This window comes from Corvus hawaiiensis, chromosome 30 (genome assembly GCF_020740725.1).
Source record: "Corvus hawaiiensis isolate bCorHaw1 chromosome 30, bCorHaw1.pri.cur, whole genome shotgun sequence".
Taxonomy (NCBI): domain Eukaryota; kingdom Metazoa; phylum Chordata; class Aves; order Passeriformes; family Corvidae; genus Corvus; species Corvus hawaiiensis.
In genome coordinates, this window is record NC_063242.1 from 4,805,770 (window position 1) to 4,830,227 (window position 24,458).

General features: G+C 37.6%; 1 protein-coding gene across 6 annotated transcripts in view; it reads right to left on the reverse strand.

Moving 5' to 3' along the window:
* Nucleotides 1–24,458, reverse strand: part of INVS (inversin) — an 85,094-nt gene that overhangs the window by 60,458 nt on the left and 178 nt on the right. For 4 of the 6 annotated variants that reach the window (XM_048289180.1, XM_048289179.1, XM_048289178.1 and 1 more), the window contains exons 2-3: nucleotides 20,840–21,009; nucleotides 14,844–15,010 (exon numbers count right to left, since the gene is read on the reverse strand). In XM_048289180.1, the coding sequence (XP_048145137.1) occupies nucleotides 14,844–15,010; nucleotides 20,840–20,945 (273 nt within the window). In that variant the 5' untranslated portion in view covers nucleotides 20,946–21,009. Of the gene's footprint in view, nucleotides 1–7,391; nucleotides 7,531–14,843; nucleotides 15,011–20,839; nucleotides 21,010–24,458 lie in introns of those variants that run through there. The other 2 variants (XM_048289181.1, XM_048289182.1) reach the window with 2 other exon arrangements.

Below are 24,458 nucleotides of genomic sequence, written 5' to 3' on the forward strand. Positions count from 1 at the left end.
GAGATGGACAAGTCTCTTGTGCACCGAGGGATGCCACAATGCTAAACACTCTCAAGGAACACCAGTAAGTGAAACAAAATGACTTCTATTCAGATCTGAAGTGTAACACTCCAAGTACTGTAAGCACCGTGTTTAAAAAGAATACCATTTTTAAGATGCAACCATTATCTTCAAGATAAAATGATGGAAAAATTTTCACCTATCCTTTGAACAAAGCAAAAGGAGAGAGAGGGGGCAGCTGTTTGATAACAGTATGTAGGAGACAACCAGCAGCTGAAAACTAGGATGATTAAGTCAGCTTAAAACAGCCAAACATCAAGCAATATGGAATAACGTTCTTAGAGAAAAAGCACTGCTCATGCCTGCAATTATTTGTCTTTGCTGGGCATATTTACATCCTGTTCAGTTTTAGTTAGTCTTCACAACAAAATCACTGAGTTGAAGTTATGCACCAATATTTTTTGACTTAAGTACTCATTTAAAATGTTAAGACAGTATCACTTTACCTACTCACTCTTGGTAATGAGATTCTTCAAAAATTAATACAAATTATTTTATTTGTAGAGAGCTTGAAAAATTATTGTTATGGAAGAGGACTTAGCAAAGATCGGAAAAAGTAGCAATGGGTAAGTTATCAGTCCAGAAGCTCTTCCAAATTTTACTCACAAAAGTATGCACTGAACTCAATAGATGAAAATAAAGTAACTCTACCAGCTGGCTGTACAGATATTTAAGATATCATTCCATATGCTATGCAGAATTAGTTCCTTTTCACTGAGAAACACAACACAAGCAGAGCTTCTCAATGTTCTGCCACCATGGTTTGCACTTGATCCATATTTTCAAAATCTTTTAGAAAATCACTGCAGTTGGAGACATTTCTTTTCTTATTATTTTAATGAAATTTCATATTCAAACTTCAAGTGCTTGAGAGAAAGACTGCTCAACAGAGGCACGAGGATGACAATACAATATATATTCTGGGTATGACAATATACTCCTTGGATTATTTCAAGCACAGAAAGCATGGCAGCAAAAGCTACAAAGCCAAGAGGAGGAGGAGAGAATAGTTACCAGTGCAAGAAATGGAACAGCGATGCAAAGAAGTAAAATTACATCAAGATTGAAAATGGGAGAGAGTGGTTTGTACAATGAAAATAAATCAATTAGGTTAATGAAAATAGCTGTGACATTGCTGGAGCAAAAGAGAAAGAAAACATCACCAATAGTGATGTTTGAGTTGGAGAAAAAACAGGAAAAACTGGGGAAACCACAGATCACTGCCATGGCAAGGAAGTTGTCTGGGAAAAAATACCAGGTAAAGATTTTGGTACCAAGCGTTAGGTAAAATTCTAGAAATTAGGATACTGAATTATGACACTCTTTTTATCACAATGAATAAAACAAAAGATGGAACTTTGCAAAAAAAATTGTTTTCAGGAGAATGGGTAAACTTTCAATAAGCTAAAAATATAATTTTAAAAAATTTAATAATAAATAGGCCTGGGCTTATTTTATTAACCAGAAAAAAACCAATTTTATCATAGTGTGTCTATAGTGCAGACTAGGACACAGTGTAGAAATGCTGGGTCAACTTCATGGTATTATGGATACTGAAGTCAACCAGGCCACAGCAGCACAATACTTCTCCTGTAGCTCAGCAATCTTCAGCATACTTTAAGCTGAGAGAGCAGACTATGATGTCACTTCTTCATCTGTCCTTCCTGTAGCTCACACCAGAAGGTTAAATGTGCTTCAATCAGATTACACAGACTCAAAAATAAATATCAAGATAATAAAGTCAGGGTTGGGGAAGCAATGAAACAAAGCAGAGAAAGATGAGTCAGGAGAACTGGATTATCAGAAAATAAATGACACAGGTACTGTACCTGTCAGATAACTAATTGCAAATCCAAAAATTATTCAACACACACGAATCCAGATTCTCACACAAAGATGGGTCTTTGAGAGCATGGCAGTTAATCTCAAAGGGATAAAACCCCATGATTTCTGACACATAATGCCACTGAAACATGATAACAGACAATCCATTCAAGATTTCTGCCTCTGGAATACTTACACTATTGTACTAATCTACAAAGATAAACCTGAGATTAAGGATGGGTTTGCCAGTATTCACAGCAGACCCCCAGTCAAAACGATGTTGCAAGTCCAGATGACCATCAATAAGTTCTACAGGAGAGAGGGGAGCAGCAGGGGAATCAATCCAAACTGAAACACTGATAGTAAAACCACTACTTCAGAATACATGACCAAACACAGAAAAAATAAAATCTGAGTTTTGAAATACCTACAAGTCCATTAAAAAAAAAAAAAAAAAAAAAAGAAAAATATAAAATTGTCTTTTGATAAATTAGCTGATGCAAAATAAAGAGCTTTTTGCTTTTTTCCACTGTCTAAAAACCTTGCTATTTCAAGATCCATTATACTGATAACTATGGCCAAGTACTCTGGATCTCAAGGCAAATGTGCTACTTAGAGAAGGGGAATACTGGCATGGTTACAGTTAAGACTTGCTTTGAAGAGAGTGGCAAATAAGACAACAAATAAAGAAACCACTATTTTAGTAATTTTATAAGCAAATCCTTCATTAAAATGTAGTCCTATTATTTATTCTTATAAGGTAAATATTAGCACATCTGAGGCATTAAATTACTTGTTCTACTAGCATAATGGATTTTTCATTGAATTTATCTTATTTGAAACAACACAAATCTTCCTCCAAGGAGCAGGCAGAAAACAAAGGATCAAAAGCAATGGTAAGAAAATGCAGACAAATTTCAACTGATGATTTTAAAGTCCAGTGTAGGACTGGATAATAATACTTACTCTACCTACAGCAACTTTGAAACAACTGCTTATATCTCAAACAATATACTGGTATTATCAGACTGACACATCTTTACAACCAAATATTAAAATTAAATATTTGATTTCTTTACAGCTTCTATTAAGTGATTCCTTCCGTTGGTGGATATTTTCTTCCCTCATGTCATAATCTTTTGCATTTATATTCCCTGAGTAGTTAACTGGCTTTTTCTCAAGACATAAAACCAGCCTGATCTGGTATAACACTGCCAAATCTGTTTCACACAAATTCTGCCTGTCTCACAGAGAGAGCGAGAGAGTGCACACCACGCATCCTCATTAACTAGGAAGACATGTAATTAAACAAGAAAGGGTTAAAGCATATGTTAGCCTGTTCTACTCTTCTATCTATTACTTTTTAAAAAGCTTTCATATGTCTTCTTCCTTGTTTCTGAAAGCTAACCATTCCTTCTTCCTTTCAGGAAGGCTGACATTTGACAGCTTAACATAGCTGACAGGGTTACCCAACAGCTCACCCTCCCTATTCTCAATCCAATTAGACCTCTAATCCTCCAGATGAAAGGCCCAACTACTCACGTTCCTCATGACAACGACAGCTATTGATTATTTGTCACTACAGCTAACACCTTCTCTGTCGAGGCCACTCTGACAGAAGCAAACCTACCAAATTAGACAGCACTTTATCTGCCCTGGAGGCCAAATGGCACAACAAGTAAAGGCTAATAAATGGTATAAAAATGAACAAATCATAACATTATGACAGGTTGATCGTTGCCAGCAGCTTCACAGCTCAAGCTTGATGCTCTGTTAGACCTGTTCTTTCTCTTTTCTCTTCCACTCCTGCAGCAACTTTGACTGAATTAAAGGCCAGAACAATTAAGGCATTTGACCAGCAAAGATAAGCTAGGATAGAAGTATCATCAAGGGACACGAATGTCAATAGCAGACTACCGTTTGTCAATAAAAACATTCCTGAGATGCAAATGCTCATGACTCTGCTCTCCACTAGGCTGTACTGACTCCCTTTGTACAGGGCTCTTCGAAAGCCCAGGCAGAAACTCCGGGAAAATTAACCCCAGAAAACCAAGCCTGCACTGGGAAACATTGAGGCAAGGATCTGCATCACTGAAAAAGGAATCCCAGCACTGTGCTAGATGATAGAGACATGTTACAGTCGTTATTCTACTTAATATCTACATTCTTTTTTTCTTTGTAAGAGAGTGATAGAAACCGGGAGGACATCATTTGAATTTATCACTATAAATTTGCTTCGATTGTTTTTCAAGGAAAAAGAATCTGTTTCTAGGACAATATGCAGTATCTAGTGACACAGGACCTCACAGGTCACATCACTCTGAGGCAAACTGAAAACATTTATTATTCTCAGGGCAGTGCTATCCCAATCCAGTGAGATCAGAGGCACAGTCCCTAAACTGAGGCTGTTTATTACAACAAACAACAGAAGAGAACACAAAAAACCCCCCCCCAAAAAACCCCAAAAAAAAAACCAACCCACCACAACCACAGGAATATTGTTAAGATCAGGCAACCAAAAGAATAATGCAAGTAAAAATACACAAGTTATTTAAACAGTTAAAAAGCAATTAATACTGCCCTGCCAAAATTAATTAACTGATTACTCAACTATGCTAAAAGGAGTATATTTTCCAGCAAGGAATTCCTATGCTTCTCAAAGTACTTAATAAAAAAAAAATTATTAAATCAAATTATATGAAAACTTAATTTAAACTGAAATTAAGCTGTTCTAGTTAAAGACATAAAACATGAATACCTGCAATTCTACTTCAGAAAAATCTATACTCTAACCAAAGAAAATCTTCTTGTGCAAAATACAGGTCACACAGATAAAGGAAACGACATACAAGTGCAACATAATATTAATTTAAGAAATCTGAACACTGTGAAAAGATCTATTTAGTAAAAAAAAAATCAAATTATGTAGTATTTTATTGTTTTAACTTCTTAGGCTTACAAAATATTCCTGGGGATGAATACATATTTATTAATTGTTTCAACTAGACACAGATGATTAAACACTTTAAAGACAGGCAGTACAGTATTATCACAAAATACAGCTATTTATATGAGCAGTTTGGCAAATGGATCCTTTGTGACTACTGGTGCCTGAAGAAAAATTGAACCTACAGGACATTTAGGTACATTGGCTCTCACAAAACTCAAGCAAACCTATAAATAAAACTTGAAACAGTATATAACATTTCTATGAATAAATTTTAATTACTATTATTCTACTCTAAAATGTACTCCAAATATAATAAATCACTGCAAAGAGGAGACAAATATTGTCATTTTCAAATACCATAGAGTAATATTTAGTGGATACATTTTTATTTGCATTTTACACATTTTTAATAGCTTCCTGTCCTTTCCAAAAGGAGACCAGTTCAGAATTCCTAATGCTGAGCCCCATGGAAGCACCTAAGAGAAGGAGACCTTCAGAGGTGCAACTGGCCTGGCCTGACCCTCCACACCAGGGAAGACTGAGCAAACTCTTTCCAAATTCTCACTCATGTAAAGGCATTTATGCATACACTGGTGACAGTGAGTCCACTGTGTTCCCGGACGCTCTTCAGGTTTTCCAGGATCAAAAACTCCTTTATTGTTTATGTTACAAACCTCCTACTTATCCTAGGTTATTGTTACTTTCATGGTCTGTTCTTATTTAGCAGATTCTCATTCTTTTTAATACATGCCTCGGTTAAAGAGAATGGAATACATATCATTCTCCCAGTTTGGTTTTACCGAGTTCATTAAAAATATTTTCATTTGGAATTTTCCTCCCTTTTTTATTTTAAGGCCTTTTATTTAAAAAAGGCCCCACAACAGTGTTATGTGAGAGGACTAGATGGTGCCAAATAGGGAAGAAAAATTACTGTTCTTAACACCTAATCTTATCAGCAAAACCTGTAAATTAATGCCTTTAAGATTTAGACTTACTAGCCCAATGAGTTGTCCACCTGTTATTATTCGTGACTTTTCTGCTGCAAGCCTTATTTATAACATTTGGTTCATGATCACTATTCTTAAGAAGTGAGAATCTTTTCCACTATTACAAGTCAGAATCAGAAATGATACACCACTGTATTTTTCAAGTTGTGTTCCAGATGTGCCTCCTTGAGAATCATACTGAACATCCCTTACACAGAGCAAGAATTAATCAACACATCTTCCCAAAAACCTTGGATGTGTTTATTCTTTCTGCTACGTTTCGATTACATTTGCAACCTCACAAGTAAAACAAAATCCTTCAAAATGTGGCTGCTACAACAATGACTGTCAGTCATTAATTGCCCCAGGGAGCTGGAGACCAACACTTCATCTGCAGGTCAGAGGGAAGGCACTACACTCAGTCCATCGCTTTCCATGCAAATATACTCTACTATGTATTATTTGTGTAAATACTCCACAAGTGCTCGCAAGCCCTCTCTCTAAACATCCTCCACCCTCCCTCAGCTTTTACTTCTACTATTCTAAATGCTGAAAAATACTATTTTGCTCTTCCAAGTGGAAGTAGATAGAAGCATTCTGCCTACAGCAGGACACAGAGCAAATCTGTCAGATATTTATAGAATAATTCATTTTAGCATCTCAGCCAGTTTTATTTGTTTTCTTTCACCATCCAGTCCTAAACACAGACAGTAACAGATGCTATGTTTTTTGGTTAGCCATGCTATAACTCCTTCGGTGTGTAAAATGTCTGCTGGAAAGTAGCTATACCAAGGAGGTAGCCACAAATTGCAAGCAATACTTTCAAATATGTTTTCCAGAGTAAGTTAGTTTAGTAACCAACTGTTACTAAAATAATTAAAAAATCAATTCTACAAGTGCCATTGACTATAGACATTCATACCATATTTATCAGTGAAGTCTGTATAGAGACCAAGTTTGATCTTACAGCTAGTCTGAAATTCTGATATTGAACTTCAAGTCAAAAGAATACTTTGGCATGTAAATTTTTGCATAACCTTGTCTTAAAATATGGTTTCATGCTAACAAAACCAGTGAGAAATCAGATTCAGATGTCTTAGTATCTGCTGTGCAACTGAAACCTAACATGTAGAACAGTATTTCCACAGTTTTATCTTCTCCAGAGAAAAGAACTGCCTGTATTTTAACCCACATTTTGACAGCAGAGATAGAAAATTGCTGGATACCATATGACTGTAGTGGCTTAACACTTAATGGGGAAACAATAATGTGCATGGTCTTGCCTTGTTACAAGACATGACAAAGTGTCCAAGCTGAAAATGCACTGCCTGAATATATGAGAATCAAGTATCAGTCTTGCAAAGTAGTACCCAAATTTCACTCTGAATCAAGACCAGCAGAGGCAAATGGAAGTATTAATGAAATCTAAAGAACAGTCAAAAGCAGAATCAGGAGAGACATACAAGATCCTGAAAGAGAGTCGCAGCTGCTATTTATCACAGACAGAAAAACACCAGTTTCAAAAGGGTTCCCATCCTTCCTGAACTCAAATAGGACGCTAAAATTCTTACCTATGGTTTTGAGAATATTTTTCATTATGTCAGTGTTCATTTAGGAAATTCCAGCCTTGCAAAGTCTCTGTCGGTTTTATTGTTCATTCTCAGCAGTAACAGCACAATTTTCTTGGGGAATGTACTGGGAATCAGATCTCTGTAACAATATGAATTTTTTCTTCTTAAATTTTTCCTGTAGTTATTTTTAACCATTTCAATAGGGCTTGCAGCACAGATCAATGGTATTATCAAAACAACCAATAGTAAAAAGCATTTGGGAACATGGGGACTTGTGTTAAGTAGACAGAAAATTAATTGTTCTTTTGTAGAGTTCATTCTCTGTCAACTCACTAACCAGTAAGCAGTTCCACAGCTGTGAAAAAGGGTCAGGGGCAGGCCATGGATGGGACCAACCCCTTGGTAGCTAGGACAGCTTATCTGTAATATAACACATACAAATCACACACAAGGAACTCTGCCTTCCACCCTTGAGCAACTTCAGGCTGCATTCACTAGAGAGAACTCCTTGTTCAGTAAAGTGAAGAAAACATTTGTATCATTGTTAGTGTCTGTGGCTTAATTAATCACAGAGGAAACGACAGTCCAACACATAAAAAAAAAATCACCTCTTCTGGCAGATCAGCAAACATTCCCCTTTCACATCCTGTGTGTTCAGATTTCTCACATTTAATCAAGTTGCATGTTCATGTGAGAATATCACAGAATGAATGTAAAGCTCATTCACATTTCATCAACCTACATGCATAGAATTAATATTACTCATTATGAGCTCTCACTTAAGGGGGAACATCATAAAAAGTTATTGGTCTAAGGAAAAAAGGAACATGAACTGGCCATTGTCTCTGACATGATCATTTATTTTCATTATATAGATTGGGAAAGAAAGTTAGAAGCACGTGTGCTCTTTTATGTAGATCAAATAAAACCTTACAAAAGATCTGAGAGACTACAGCTCCAGGAAATACATATTGGAAAAGGTAACGAAGGAAAAATGTATAAACTTGCCCCCAGGCAAGTTAATTCAAGAGTTTTTAATACAAACACCTTTTACTTGCTCAAGAAAGGGGAAAAAACCATTCTGTTTTTGCAACTCTTGGACTAACTTGACTGTACTCATTAGATAAGACTTGGGAATAAGCTTTCATAAAATAAGTGACCTAAAGACTACCTTCTGTTTCTAATTTTCTACCATGTCTAATGCTTGCCACAGGCTGTCTTTTCTTACTTCCTTTTCTTTACCTTTGTTGTTACTGCTGAGTATACAGGAACAACCATTTTTTCTACTTTAAGAAAACCAATGACCTTTAAATTATATTCTCCTACTTTACACAGAATTCCTAACTGCATCCTGGATGTACTATTATTTACCAACAACCATGGCAGCAAATAAATAATATAAGCTACACAATATTTAATGCTTCTAAAGTCACATTTTCCCACTGGGGTTTTATTAATCTTCCTGAAGCCAAAATTAACATCCTCCTGACAGTTAAGCATCCTGATAGATTATTTTAAGTGCATATTATTAGAAACCAGCAAAAAAATATTGATTTTTTTCTTCTATCCCTATGAACACAAAAGGCTGTGCTTAAAGTATTCAGAAAGATTCAGGTGGATTACTCCCCAAAGTAAACAGATTGCTTATAAGTGAGCATTCTCTGTGAGAAATTTTGAAAGAAACAGGCCTGCTTTTTGTTCCCCTTAAACTGGAATTCCTTAATGAAAGATAAATGACAAAACATATACAGGTAATTTGGGTATGCAGAAACATTTCCGTTCACAAGTATCACATGTCAGTGTTTAAAAAAGTTGCAATTTAACACTAGAAGCAAATTGCTACCAGAATGCCTACAACTGAAAATGAATGTCTGTTGTTGAACTGTAGTCCCAGTACTCAAATCTCCACAGCATGTTTATTTCACAATAATCTAAGTTCTAGAAGCTTAAACAATCTGTACCCATATAGTACTACAATTCCTCAGTGTGAAATCACTGGCAAATTATGCTAATGATTCTACTTCTGTTGCAATCAGTCACAGTTTCAGTTCCCAGTAAATTACATCCGTGTTCAGGAAGTCACAACCACCCTCTGAAGCTCCCATGGCAATCTTCACAGGTGCACTCCAGCAATAACTTGTATGGTTTTCTGGTGGGTTTAGATTTTTGAGGTTTTTTTGTTTGATTGATTTTTAATTTAAATTTTATGAAGTTAATTACTTGACCTCCCCTTTCTTATTTTTTTAAGGGGTGCACACCCTTTCAAAATTGCTTGTGAGACCTGTCCATTTGTGAATAGAGAGGAAGGAGTGGAACAGAAGAAAATCCAAAAGGAAAAACACCAAGTAACTTCATTCGCATAGCCTTCGGCCTACAAAGGCTGAATCATCTCCATCATAAAGCTAATGAAAAAAAGACAGATACTATGAAAGCTCATGTCAAGAACAATCGGAAAACGAGTTGCTAAAAAATGTATGTCTTGGGTGAGATTAATTTGTCACAATTACAACATTGACAACATGAAAACCTATATCAGTCAGATGCCTAAAAGAAAGAATGAGCTAGTCAGTGTGCCTTAGAGTACTCATCTCACTTTAGGGTGAATGACTGCGCCCTCGAGCGCATTACTTTTAGAAGTTATGTATGTGGCTACCTTATATGTAGATGTCTGCAATGTAAATTTTTAGTTACATGAGATTATTCTCAGCCCATCATCTCACATTGCACTGTACTATATTATTCTCCATAGAGAGAAAAGTATACTTGTTAGTTGAACTCTCTATGTGCTTAAATGTATCTCTTTATTCACGCAAAAAATCTTTTTTAGACCAACAGACGTATAAAGCTTAAAAGCTGTAATATAAAGGATGCCTATCACTAAACAGAAGACTAACCATTAAGAACATAAATATTAGCATTAAGCAACCACTCATCGAAGGCTATTATATCAATATAGAACCACACCTGGTTTTCAAAAAGCATTAGTGTTGCAAATAGTACAGCTGAAATTTCTGACCTTTCCTTCTTAGTTTCAGGAACTTTCTACAAAGAAAGGTGTGAGAATGCTTAGGCTTAGAAAGGCGACAATGGACAAATAAATAAGAGGATATCCTAAGACTTACTTCTTGCTAATAGTCCAGAATGTCATTAGTGAAGTCTGAGACAGAGAGATTCTTATAATCTTTTGTCGAGATGGGAACAGATGAGAACCTGACAGCTCTTCACGTAACTATTGCTTTGTAGACATGTTCCAGTGACAAAAACCATTTGAATGAAGCATGGCAAGACCAGGATGACACAGCAACTCTGAGTTCTGAGACTTGAGTTTCCTCATTAACTGATAAATATGACCTGGTTATTAAAACAGCACTAGACAGAGGTACTGATATCATCAGATCAGCTTCACTTCTTTCCTGTGTTGAAACCCTTGGAACTGAAAGAACATGTATGAGCACTGGCCAGTCTGCCTAGCTATGCTATCAGAAATAATTCTGGTAGAGACTGTGAACTGCATTTATATCAAGTGCAGAAATTTTGGTACTGTTTATTGATAACCAAATCAAAATAGAGCTCTATTGACAAACCAGGGTTCTGAAACATGTCTTCTAGGACATTTGTGAAACAAAGCAAAGGCACTTGGAGTGCACCAGAATACCGGGAGGAGATCAACTACACAACTGCAAGTAACAAAGTAACTGCTTCAAAAGGAGTTACAGTTGCCATTAGGAAAAGAGAGGGATCAAGGAACTACTGTGAGACTATCCCATCAGAATGTTTTGTCTGACCATATGGGTAGTGCTGAAATCTTTACCTGTAATTTAAGAAGAACTCTGTACTATCAAGAAATAAGAATCTGTATTTTGAACACTGGATGTGATTGTTGGCATTTTGAAGGACTGAAAGAAATGCTTTTACAGAATAAACTCCTTACGTAACAGTAATAACAAACATGACGGAAGCAAAGGCTGTCCGCTATTCTGCAGATAATAGCTGGAAGCATAAAACTTGCAGAGAGGTGGAAGTTAAGAATAAAATATAATGTAGAGCTGATATGTACATATGTGTATGCATACACATACCCACCCAGTACAGCCAGGTTTGTAACTCACACAGGTGCAGTCAGAAGCTAGTTACGTAAGTGTTAATGGAATGATGTGTTACAGTTGTTCATTTAAGTCCTATCCAACCAGAAATCCATCCTAGAGAAGAAAAGCAACTGAAGTCCTAATTCATTTTACTTAATACTGATGATTTATGACTGAATTCAGGTCAATGCCACATTTCTGAATGTTTGTTCTATTACAGGGATTAAAAAACCCGCAAGCAATTTTACTAGGACTGAAAGACATGAACTGGCAGTTCTCTTACAGTGAAATCTCCAGACAGAAAAATGGGAAGTGTCATCTCATCCTGCAGAGAACAAAACCAATTTTTTAAAATTATAACCAGGATTACTAATAGGAGGGACAGCATCTTGAATCCAAACACATGAATGAAGACACTCATCTCTCTTCAGTCCAAGATAGCTAAATCATTGCTTCTGCTTGGCATTAGAAGAGCATTTTCTCACAAACTCTTTGCCTCTGAGACAGCTCTGTGGTTCCCAAAGAAAGGCAGCAGAGATCATTTTTTGTCAAATCAGCTGCAAGACTGCTTCAGAGGAACAAGTGCCAAGGGCCACATAAAGGCAGCCTGCAGAATGATAACCTAAAGAGTCTCAAATATTCTGGCAACAAACTCTGGCCCTCAGAATGTCTGTCTGCTGTGATCTGATGAGCAAGGTGTCCCAAAAGCCCTTCAAAGAGACAGGAAAGAACAGCAAAAGTAATCATAATACTTAGAGAGGCAGGTTGTGACTCAGGAAACCTTATTTCATTTTACCTCCATCTGCTTTAGTTAAAAACATCAGTGTAGAAAGAAGTGTCTTTTCTTTTCCTGCCTCTTCACTGGTTGCATGTAAAGGTCTGTAAATCTTCTCTCTCCAAAGAAAAGGAAAATTAGGATGCAACGCAAGTACAATTTAGGAATGTGAATCTCCAAGCACTGCCCTTCTAAAGATTATACTTGTGACTACCAATTAATGGGGATTTGTAAAGTCACGTGAATCTATTTTTGATGAAGCACAGGAGAGCTACTAACTCACAAGCTTGAACACAACAAAAACTATACATTGGCCCTGGTAAATATGTATATTCATGATTAACCAACGTGGACAAAAAAACTTTGAAAACTGGTGACCTCACAGCATGTTTCTTTTTCTATCTGAAAGTCAACTTTACTAGGGAATTTTACTTTGGAGAAAAAAAAATAGATTATAAACCAAAAGTATCAGTGAGAAATGAGAAGAATGCAAAACATTATTTAAACAGCCAAAACTGCATGAAATATTAACTTGTTTTGAATTTTAATTTTATATATTTTTCAGAAGATGCTCGTGGCAGAAATGTAGATCTTAAAATGTTAATATGGAAAGACTACAGACAAAATGTTACACACATGAAATGTTAATTTCATAAGCTGACATCAATAGCAAGTAACTGTTCAGAAGACAAAGAACGGAATCTTAGAGGACAGCTAAGTGAGGCAAATAAAAAGCAGTTTCAAGGGCTGTTTCCTAACCACCTTTTGCCCCCAGCACCAATGATGGTACAAGCACTTACCCAGCTATGGGGTGAATCACATCTATCTAGTACGTTACACAGTAAGTGTGTGATTACATAAAATCTACTGCCACAATCTTTACCTCATGCTGTTTTACCTTCCTTTTCATCTGCACTGTCAACTGAAAACACATCTAAGATAGTCCAAGTATCCCATGGTACAAACTGCACTTTCAGGATTGAAGCAAGGCATAAAGGAAATGGAGAGCACATGCAGTTAGTGGATATTATGCCAAGGCAAAATCTCTCTCGCCCTGAATTGGTATAATACAAATATCCACAATATGAACATTAAGACAAAGATTTAGACAAGAATTTATATTGTTTTAATATGCTAAAATGTATTTTAAGAACCTGGGGAAAACATAACTTTTAAAATTCAATTTTTAATGTGATTAAAATATTCGCATGTCTATCACATCATAAAATCTAAAAGCGTGTATGAACACCAGACAAGTAGAGGATGTTACAGCAATTTTTTAAAGTCTCTGACATTGCTGCTTTTATGAAATACCTATCTTTGAAACAACAACATTCACAGTAAGCTGGTCAGTCCCTTGGAAATACAAAATTAATCCTGGAAACAAGGTTATGATGATGACTGAATTATTTCATCAGGGTGTAATGGTATGTAACCAAGCAGATGAATTCACCTATTTCAAGGCAACTACAACCTACAGCACTTTATTTCCCAATAAGGGATGCAGTAACACAGACCACACAGTCCCTATGGACTCCCATGCAAACATACCTAGAAAACATCACCTTATTATAGTCTTCCCAAATGGTCCTCTATTTAACTGCTCCTTACTAAATACCATGACCATACTATAGCTACCTTTATGCAAACCTAATTAAAATAAAATAATAAAAAATTGCAAATTGTATTAAAACATGTGAACGATTATGAACAAGTGACAAGATATTATCCACAGAAATGGTTTGCTATGAAAATCATGGCAGGCACTCTAACTGGTACCAAAGGACAGTTTACACAGACAAAAAAGTGTTAATTTTTGAGCAGTTACAAACATACTATAAAAACTAAAATAGCAAATAAAAGGCTGTTTCTTTCAGTTTGAATTTTTAATCTTCTCTGTGGAATCTTTTTCACAGTTTATGAACTCAAATGTCTTGGCTAGCAGCCAAAGCCCCTCCCCCCCCTTTTTTTTTGCTTTTCCTACCAGCAGCCTGCTTATTCTCCTGTGGAGAGACTGTGGACACTTCCCCCAGGCCTAACCACACTCAACGATTTCTTGTGGCTCTGAAGTTATACTTTCAGTTGCCTTTTATTTTATTGTTGAATACTTCCTTTAGCACTTTTTCAGTGGGACAATGTAACTGGACAGTACAACAGACTGAGATTGTAGAAGGAAAAAACAGACAGTAATGAACTGACAGCAACACCCGTTCCTCATCCTGCTGCACCACTGTCTGCAGGGTAAGGTAGTGAATTCGGGAGTGAAGTTCAGCTGAGGAAGAAGGGAGGGGTGTGGGGAAGATGATTTTAAGATTTGGGTTTATTTCTCATTATGCTACTCTGCTTTGACTGTAATAAATTAAACGAATTTCCCCAAGTTGAGTCTGTTTTGCCTGTGACAGGGGCTGGTGAGGGATCTCTACCTGCCCTTATCTCAGCCCATGAGCCTTTTGTTATATTTTCTCTCCCTTGTCCAGCTGAGGAGGGGAATGATAGAGCAGCTTTGGTGGGTGTCTGGTGTCCAGCCAGTGTCAGCCCACCTCACAGCTGTTGTGAAAGTCCTAATGTTATAAGCACTTGTAAGGTAATTACCTTTTGTGCAGCAAGATGGAGGGCAGTTCTTCGGCTGCGATCAGCTCTGTTAACATCAGCTCCAGCCTTCAGCAATGCCTCTGCACAGTCCAGCCTGTCAGCCAGCACACAGTACATAAGCGGAGTTCTTCCAAACTGGTCCTCTTTATCTTTCAGCTCAGAGTTTCCTAAAAAAAACCAAAACAAAACTCTCACTTAAACCAGTTAAGTATATTAGTATATAGCTAAAAGCAGTACTTTTTTATTAAAAAGTCATCTTATTATAATATGAACAACAGGTATCTCATTATAATATGAACAGCAGGTATCTCATTATAATATGACTGGGGTGAGCAAAAAGATGGAGTGTATGATAAACTCAGAGCTATTACATTTTATCCTACTTTTACTGACAGTTACAGAATATTTCAAAATATATTTACAGAGAAAAGTACATTCAGAAAACATTAGTTCCATGAATATACCTACCACCAGTAACATTCCGCAGTGGCATAATTATAAATAATTTTAAAATAATTACACAGATCTTGGCTGCACAGATTAGTTTAAAAAATATCAACAGCACAGAAACCAAATAGACATCCTGAAACCTGTAAACACTGTAACTAAAACAATCTTTGAAGCCTACTCACAGTAATGTTTATTTTAAAAGCATAAACGTCAATATTACATCAATACCATTATTTACTTCAGGGTCCCTTACAGTATGGAAACTACTAAAATACTTCCCAAGCTTTATTGAATTGATAAGGTTAGTAAGGCAGAAATCTGATAACCTATTCAAAAAAAGTCAAAACACTATTCTTATTCACAGTCTGAAAAACCCTCCAAACAAAGCAGTTTCAATATAAAGTTTCATATTTCCATGATGTCACCACATAAAGGCAAGCACCTTTAACTTCACGGGTATCAACAACCCCACACATCCAGAGTCTCCAGATCTCCAACAGAGCAATGTTGTCTACAATTACTCAAGGAACACTGAATTGTACAGTTTTGCTCTTTAATTATTCCTTTGTCTGCATGACTGTTGATGCTTCAAAAGGACTCCAGCAGAGGCATGCTGCTTCTTTACACAGTCTTTGCTCTCCCCCAGCATATTATACTTATCTACATATCCAGGAACTGTCTTCTTAATTATAATTTCTATTGATTCACCCAGAAGAAGAATCAAGCAGATTAAATATGAATCAAGGGGAATATCAAGAATTAAAATTCATTCCCTAACTATCAAGCCAGTTATAAAAAACACTGTCAAGGAGGATATTGCCAGTCAGAGCAATCATTTACTCCCTCACTACATTTCTTAGTTCCTTTAAAACTACAGAGTGAATACCATGTCAATCACATGATTCACTCTGTAACACTTTTTTTTGCCTTGAAAGTGTGATTTGCATTGAGAAAATTCTTTTTGCTCTGCAAAAAAAGTTCAAGAACATTTCCAAACTCCTCTGTGATGCAGACATAGAAAAATTTTTTTATTCCTCACCTGTGGCCTTCTCTTCTCTGACTGCCACTTCACCTTGAAAATCCACTGGTTTTACAATTAATTCTTACGTCACTAGAAAATTATTAAAAAACAAACAAAACAAACAAACAAAAAACCCCAAAACCACAAGAAGTCTTCTACTGACCTACATCTAGCTTTCTCAGAAACAGGCTGGTTTTTGAACACCTTTTTGCATTATAATACTCACCTTCACACTGCTGTTTAGCCTGCTCCTCTGCAGATATTGTAGTCCAAAGCATAATTTAACATGTCACTGTTCCCTACCAAAGAGCCAGTTTCTCTAATTAACTAAGTACAGTCACGTGCTCTTCCAGTTTTAGTTCAACATGGCCACGTAGACATCACTAAACCACATTTCACTGCTAAGTGTTAACATAACCTCAACAGTGTCTTAGATTACTTGAAGCTGATGGGACTTGAACACTCAAATATATTAAGAGAAATACATACACATTCATTTCGCCCAATAAGACATAAGCACATGGGCTTATGCTCAGGTAACATTGGTTCTTAAATCAGCAGTGTGCAAAACCAGTACCTCTTCCTCAAATTCCAGTTCCCTTTCTGTTATAGAATGCTGGAGGATATAAGATTTAGAGAGTGAATCCAAGCAGAAATGGCCTAAAGCTCAAGTGCAATGCAACTAAGTAAAGCAACAGATACCTGTTTTCATTTTCAGTTCCCAAAAAGTGATGTAGATGATGACAATGAGTTTCCATGACTGTATACAGTCTGAGGGAAAAATGAGCAAGAACTTCAAAATTTGATGCCAGTAATTTGCCTGAAGCTTCTGCATGTTTTTTTAAGGTAAAGAAACTATCTTCAGCTAGCAGTAGGTTTTCTCCTTTTGCTTACCAGGCTCTGTAAGGCCCTTAGAATAGTTAAAATCCTGTGAGCATTTCCCTAAAAGGGCATCTTTGTGCTCAGGCTAAGAGACGGGACAAGGGCTAGGAGCTACTATATCACCATCAGGTGCCAAGGGGGGGATTAAGCTGATGAAAGTCAGTAGCCACAACATCTTGTGAACTTTACAATTTTGCTGCAGCAGATCATTATTTTTGCGATCGTGAAAGCACAGGCAGCCTTTAAAACATTCATATATTAGCATACCTAAAATCTGCTTTGGCAAAAACAAATTCTCTTCACATATCTGCCTAAGAAAGAAATTTTGTTAGATCCCTCCCCTTTCAAAGTCCTCAGCTCACCAGAATATGCATTCCATAAGCTTATTGCCAACAGAGGTCGTGAACACTACAGAATCCAGGGCCCAAGTCCAAAATTTAACTCTCATAGCTGTGCTTCACCACTTCCTCACACTCTATGAAAGCAGTCATATCAGACTCTTAACATTTCTATGCATTTTTCAGACCAGAAAATGAGAAAGGGCAGCAGGAGGGTGTGAATTCTCCCTAATTATTAAAAGACAGACAATTTCTTGTCACTTGCAAGAATCTTGCCTTCTGCCATATCTGATTTGAGATTTATCCTACCTCCCACAATGTAGAACAGGCAAGAGAGAAGTAGAGGAGGATCAAACAGTAGCACACAACTGCATATTTGTAACCCATAGCTTAGTTAAAATTTACAATGAAACATCAAACAGATATTTAGAAGCATTTGGATGCAAGCAATGCATTAGAATGAGGAGCTGGACTGAAAAGACACTTCAGTATAATGACTATTGTAATCATTATTGAGGTCTTTTAAACAGTTAAAACAATTAGATGCCTCTTCCCAAAGCATTAAATGGAAAATTATCCTGCAAATACAAAATTAACTTTTGCTCTCTTTTTCCCTAGGATCAAAATCATACAGATGGATTTTAACATTGAAGAACTGTTAATTAAAGACATGTTCAGTGTTGTATAAAACACAGGAAAGAAAATACTGTGAGCATTCCCCAGAGCCCAAGAACATACAACTCTAAAACAGCGTGATACAGTACAGGACATTTCTTGCAATGCAAACAATTAGCACACTTCTGTTAGAACACTGGTTATACAATTAACACTTGCCAGGTACTTTATGGTATTTAACCCACAGGATTTTTAGAAAGTCCTGTGATTAAGCATTAGTGGCAGTTAACATACAGAGATACTTTGTTCCAAAGCCCTCGTTCTCTAAATAAATTGTCTACTTACCTTTGATTCTGTCTGTGCCTCTTTCTGGCACAGAGTGTCAAAAGGAACACATTATGCAGAACACACTGTATTATTTCGAACACCTGATCCTTTAAAATTCATCTATACTCTAATTATATGCAAATAAAGCATCTATGTTTGTATACAACCACACACGCTCCACCAAGCTACAGATGGCAGAAGGAAAAATCACCAAAGAGGTTTGAGGGGCTGCTCTAAAAATCCTTTTGGCCAGCCTCTATGCCCCTCCTATGTTAATAACTGAACAGGGAAAGCACAAAGAGGAAAGTAATAATGAATTTAGGGGCTGAAAGGTCCTCCCTGAAAGGAGGAGAAAGTCACGACTTTCCATCGCTGCATACACTGCTGGCTATGTATCAAGGTGCAAAGCTTGTCTGTATTAGGAAAGTGTTGTTCAGCAATCCAGCACACACAGCACACATAACGCTGGAGTACTGTCCTGATTTAGCTGCTGCTGCTGTTGAGTGCAGTCATGAAATTCGGTGAATAGCACCAATTTCTCAATTTGCTTCTGGCATCAAGTTGTACTTTCAACAGCAACTGGTAAACAGCTAAAAATATTACTCTAATGCATTCTTCTTCTGCTAGGCAATACGTGACATTTTTGGTTTGGTTCTTTTTCTTTTTGGTCCAGTTCTGGCAAAAGTAAGGTCTGTGTCATATCCTGTCAAAACATGGCAAAGCAGAAAAGCCAAATTTTGCTAGTATAGCAAATGCTACAAGGATTGTGCCGTTCACTCTCCCAAGCAAAAGTAAAACAGCATTTTTATCTCGTTGCTGCATGAGTGTCATTAAAAGAAGAGCAACTTCCTTATCTGGTTCTAATGGCTGTTTTGTGGTATATTTGACAAGATGTACCAGCAACACAGAAATACTTTTTCCTTTGTGTTTCCAAAAATACGTTTTTTGGCTCTGAGATTAACAAAAACACACTGAAGTCAGAAAAAGCTCTTTGTTGCTTCTGACTGCTAGCCAGGATTTAAAAGCTCAGATTTTTTTTCCACCTCCACACGCAGGCAGAAGGATTTTTTAGAAACCTGGGTATTTAAAGCTACTGCGTAGTTGAATCTCACAGGTTTCTAGAAGTATCTCTGTATCAACCACTCATCTGCTGTTTATAAAATGTTTTTAAAAAGAGCAAATAGATAGAATTAAATGCAAACAGTACATGTTTGAACCATCATATGACAAAATAAAGTTGAAGGCCCAACAAAAAAGAACTGTTTCAACAAGTGGAGCTTCTAGAAAATCAGTTGCCTCAAATGTGTTCCTGTTTGAGTCAAATCAGTTCTAGTTATCTTTAGAGAAAACTAGATCCACCTTGTAAGGAAGAGCGCCTTACTGCTTTCTGTACAGCTTGGACAACAGATCCACACAGGTTACCACCTTGCCTTCAACACAGGTCAGCAGAAGATACATAAAGAAACCTGACTGCTGCTTTCATGCTATTAACATCAAAGCCTTCACACCCATTAAAACTGCCAGTTAACAGCATAAATTCAGACTATTATTACTATTATTATTACTATTATTATAAGACTTCTTATTATTTCACAGTCCTACAACCCTTGCCAAGCTCCAGGAATAGGATTTTCCAAAAAAGACTGAGCAAATAGAACTTCTAGAGTATCACCTGGAATTGCATTTAATCAGAAGCTCTGAAAAATCCAAGTCTTCACCTATCATATGGCAGCCTTCCAAATATATGCAAGACTGTTTTTGGAACACAGAATATATACTGCTTTTGAAAACCATTAAACTGGAATGCCATATCATTCCCAGAGAGCATGGGAAGGCAAAATCCTGAGCTTTTTAATGGATGGGAATTTTTTTTTACTTCAGATTCAATATTACTAGATTCTCTCATTACCTTTAATTTCTCTTGAGAAACATTGCCAGTCTATCAGAATCAAAGTAACAAATAAGGCTGGCTCATTTTGTTCACAAATACCACACAGTGACAAGACCTCAGAAACTATAATAAATTATCTGTAAAAACACATTTATCAAATTTCCCAAAAAGCAATTAAAAAAATAAGGATTTGCAGCCAAAATATTTTGGCACAAAGCACTTCTCCAGAACTTCAAATTCCCTGAAAGGGGTTCTATCACTTACCAACTTTCTGGTTTACTTCACAAAGAAGTACCAATCAAAGGCAACAGGTAACAAAAAGTAAGAAAAATCAGTCATATTTTCAGGGCAACATTTATTCTAGAAGCACATATAATCAAGAAATCAAAAATATCAGATCAGAGCTGTAAATCAAAACCAAAAAGCCTCAGTTCTGAAGTAATCTAAATGCACCTACAATGGAAACATTTACCTGCTATTAGCCTTTGGAGGGTACTCTTATCTCCATTAACAGCAGCAGCATGCACTTCAGATGCTAACGAGGAACCACTGAAGAGGCAGCTTGCTGAAATATTCATACTCTTTCAAGGTATTACTATAGGTCAGATCTGTGCCACCAGCATTTTTTGTAGGAATTCAGTTCTAGAAAAAAAACCAAAACCACGTCAATAAAAAAGAATTAATTTTATAATGAGTCATTAAAATTACTCAAACAATGCTAAAGATGCTTCTGTTAGAAAAGAAAAAACATGGTTTTCATCTGTGGAATAAATCTACCTCTGGCAAAAATTCACCAGAAAAAAGCCTACATTAAATATATGTATATATTGTAGTTTCATTACCTTAAACACAAATTTCATCCCATAAGCTTTGCCAAAGTCTGTAAAGTGTTTCTCTACAAAACCAACAGACTGTTCTTCAGAGTGTTGCCCTGCATGCTTTAATTCAGTACCCAATAATGTTTGTTATCAAGTATCAACTTATTATAGTCCTGCAGGATAGAACCACAGAATATCCTGAATTGGAATGGACACACTGGCATCATTGAAGTCCAGCTCCTGGCCCTGCACTGAACATCCCCAAGAGTCACACCATGTGCCCAAGAGCGTTGTCCAAACTCTTCTTGAACTCTGTCAGGCTGGTGCTGTGACCACTTCCCTGGGGAGCCTGTACCAGCCTGAATACTCTCTGGGTGAAGAACCTTTTCCTAACATCCAACCTAAACCTCTCCTGACACAACTTCAGGTCATTCCCTCAGGTCCTGTCACTGGTCACCACAGAGAAGAGATCAGTGCCTGCCTCTCCTCTTCCCCTCACAAGGAAGCTGCAGACTGCAATGAGGTTTCCCCTCAGTCTCCTCCAGGCTGAACTGACCAAATGACCTCAGCCTCTCCTCATGCAGCTTCCCCTCAAGGCCCTTCACCATCTTCATTGCCCTCCTTTGGATGCTCGCCAATATTTTCATATCCTTCTTACATTGTGGCACCCAAAACTGCACACAATATTCCAAGGTGAGGCTGCCCCAGCACAGAGCAGAGCAGGACAATCCCCTCCCTTGCCAGGCTGGTGATGCTGTGCCTGATGCCCCCCAGGACAGGCTTGGCCCTCCTGGCTGTCAGGGCACTGCTGACTCATGTTCAACTTGCCATTAGCCAGGACCCCCAGGTCCCTTTCCATGGCACTGCTTTCCAGCATCTCATTCTCCAGTCTGTCCATACACCCAGGTGCAGAATCCAGCACTTTGCCTTGTTAAACTCCATACAGTTGGTGATTGCCCAGCCCTCAGATTTGCTGAGGTCTCCCCACAGGGCCTCTTCACCCTCAAGGGAGACAACAGCTCCTCCCAATTTTGTATCATCTGCAAACTTGTTTAGTATCCCTTCCAGTCATGTATCCAAGTCAATAATGAAGATATTGAAAATCACAGGGTCGACGAGAGAACCCTGCAGAGCCTCACTAGTGACAGGTCCCCAGTCTGATGTCACCCCATTCACTGTAACCCTTTGTGCCTGACCCATGAGCCACTTCCTCACCCATCACGTGATGTGTTTATACAGTTGTGTGTTAGACTTTTTGTCCAGGGGGATACCGTGAGAGACAGTACTGAAAGCTTTACTGAACTCCAAAAAGGTTCCATCAACTGATGCGTCACCTGACCTTACTTCCATTGGGCTTACACTTTCTTTTGTTCCATTAGCTCCAAAAGAAGATCCCTGGTCAGCCAAGTCAACCTTCTACCTCATCTGCTTGACTTCTGACATTTTGGAATTGCCTGCTCCTGTGCCCTTAGGAGGGGGTGCTTAAGAAGCGATTAGCACTGATGGACCCCAGCACCTTCAAAAGCATTTTCTCAGGGGAACTTACTATCTAGTTCCTCCATTTTCTTCACATTTTACCTCTCAACAAATAAACCAATATATAAGAAATCCAGGGGCAGCAGCATAAAATTCAGTAAATACCAAAGAACCTGCTGAAAAACCAGAAACATCTCAATAACATCAACAATAATTTTTACATAAAACTGACTGCATACAGACGAGAATTAATAATGAAAGATGTTCATAGTTTCCAGATGAACGTAAAAGTCACTTCTGCATTAAGTGTTAGTAATCATACAGGTGAGAGAAGCAACCCATTATCTCTACAGCAATTCTTAGTAAAGTTTCATGATTCCATTGAATGGGCATCAGAGAAGTTCTGAAATATGAAGAGGAACTACAAAAGGAAAATTTGTAACATTCTTCAGGTATTTTTCTCATGTATATAGCAATCAGATGAACTGCTGTCTGGAAGACTTGCTTGATAAAGATCCTCATTAACAAAAAATTGGGCATTCAGTCAATAAAAATAAAGAAATAAGTAAAAGATCTGCTTATAAAATGCCACATAATTGGCACTATCTGTAATACGCATCATATTACTGGAATCGAGTAAGTAATTCACTTTTCTTCTTTAAGCTAACATGTAGAAAAAGATTAGCCCTCTCAAGTCACTTAAAATGAAGGGACACTCACATAGACTCCAAGACCTCTTCAAGGTACGTGAAATTTCTTACCAAACAGTGGTATGTCTACTTTGCATTATGCAGATAACAAGAATTACATATTTTTTCTATTCAGCAAAATATGAGGTTGTTAAAATTTAAACATGATAACACAATCATGCTATCAAATTTTATTGATACAGTTTCCAAGTGAAGACTGAGGTTTGAAAAAATATCAAAGACTTTTCAAACGTGAGTTAGTGCAGAAGATGTTCATTCCACAGATCAAAGAGCACAAATTCTTAAGGTAGTCATAGCAGAAGTGATAAAAGCCAAGTTTCAATTTCAGACTATAAAAAATACATGACTTGTATTTTGACATATGCGTATGTGAGTGTTTGCAGCTCATGAAACTGACAGGCCATAAGATTTTTGCAGGGTCACACAAAGTCTGAGCCTGTCAGGCTTTCTTTGAAACCAAGCCAGTCTTGACTTGAAAAAGGCTGATGTAAAGGATTTTCTTTTGAATGGTGTTACACCCCCGTCTCCCTCCTTACACTCGTGTACATATTGGAAATGTGACAAACGCAAGGCGCAGCTTTCTGTGATTTCTTTGAGACAGCTCTGCAAGCTTTCAGAGCATGTACGTATTCTGTAAGGTCCAAAGTTTTACTGGAAGAGGGTGAAGCCCTGAATGTTGGGTGTTCTTCATTTTCAGCATTTAGAACTGAGGAAGTGACAGAAAGCGCAAATCTGCTGAAGCGCCAAGGGATAAACATCAACGATGACGTTCCACTCAAGCTGAAGTTTCCCAATCCTCCCAGCAGCCGCTCTGCCCCGTCACACACAGGCTCCCAAGCAGAAGAAAGTTGCCTCCCAAACTCTGAGGACACGAAGACCACAAGGCGCACAGCACCCAAATACCCCTCCTCATATTCCCTACAGGCAATTCCGTGTGGCCAGTGCCGGCGGCTGAAGGTACAAAGCGGGCTTCAAAGGAAACGCGGACAGCCGCTGGGGGCTGGCAGGGAGCGATCCAGAGCGGAAGAGGGTGCGGTGCCACGGGACACCCGCGCCACCACGGCGGGAAGGGTTAACCCTGCCTCGC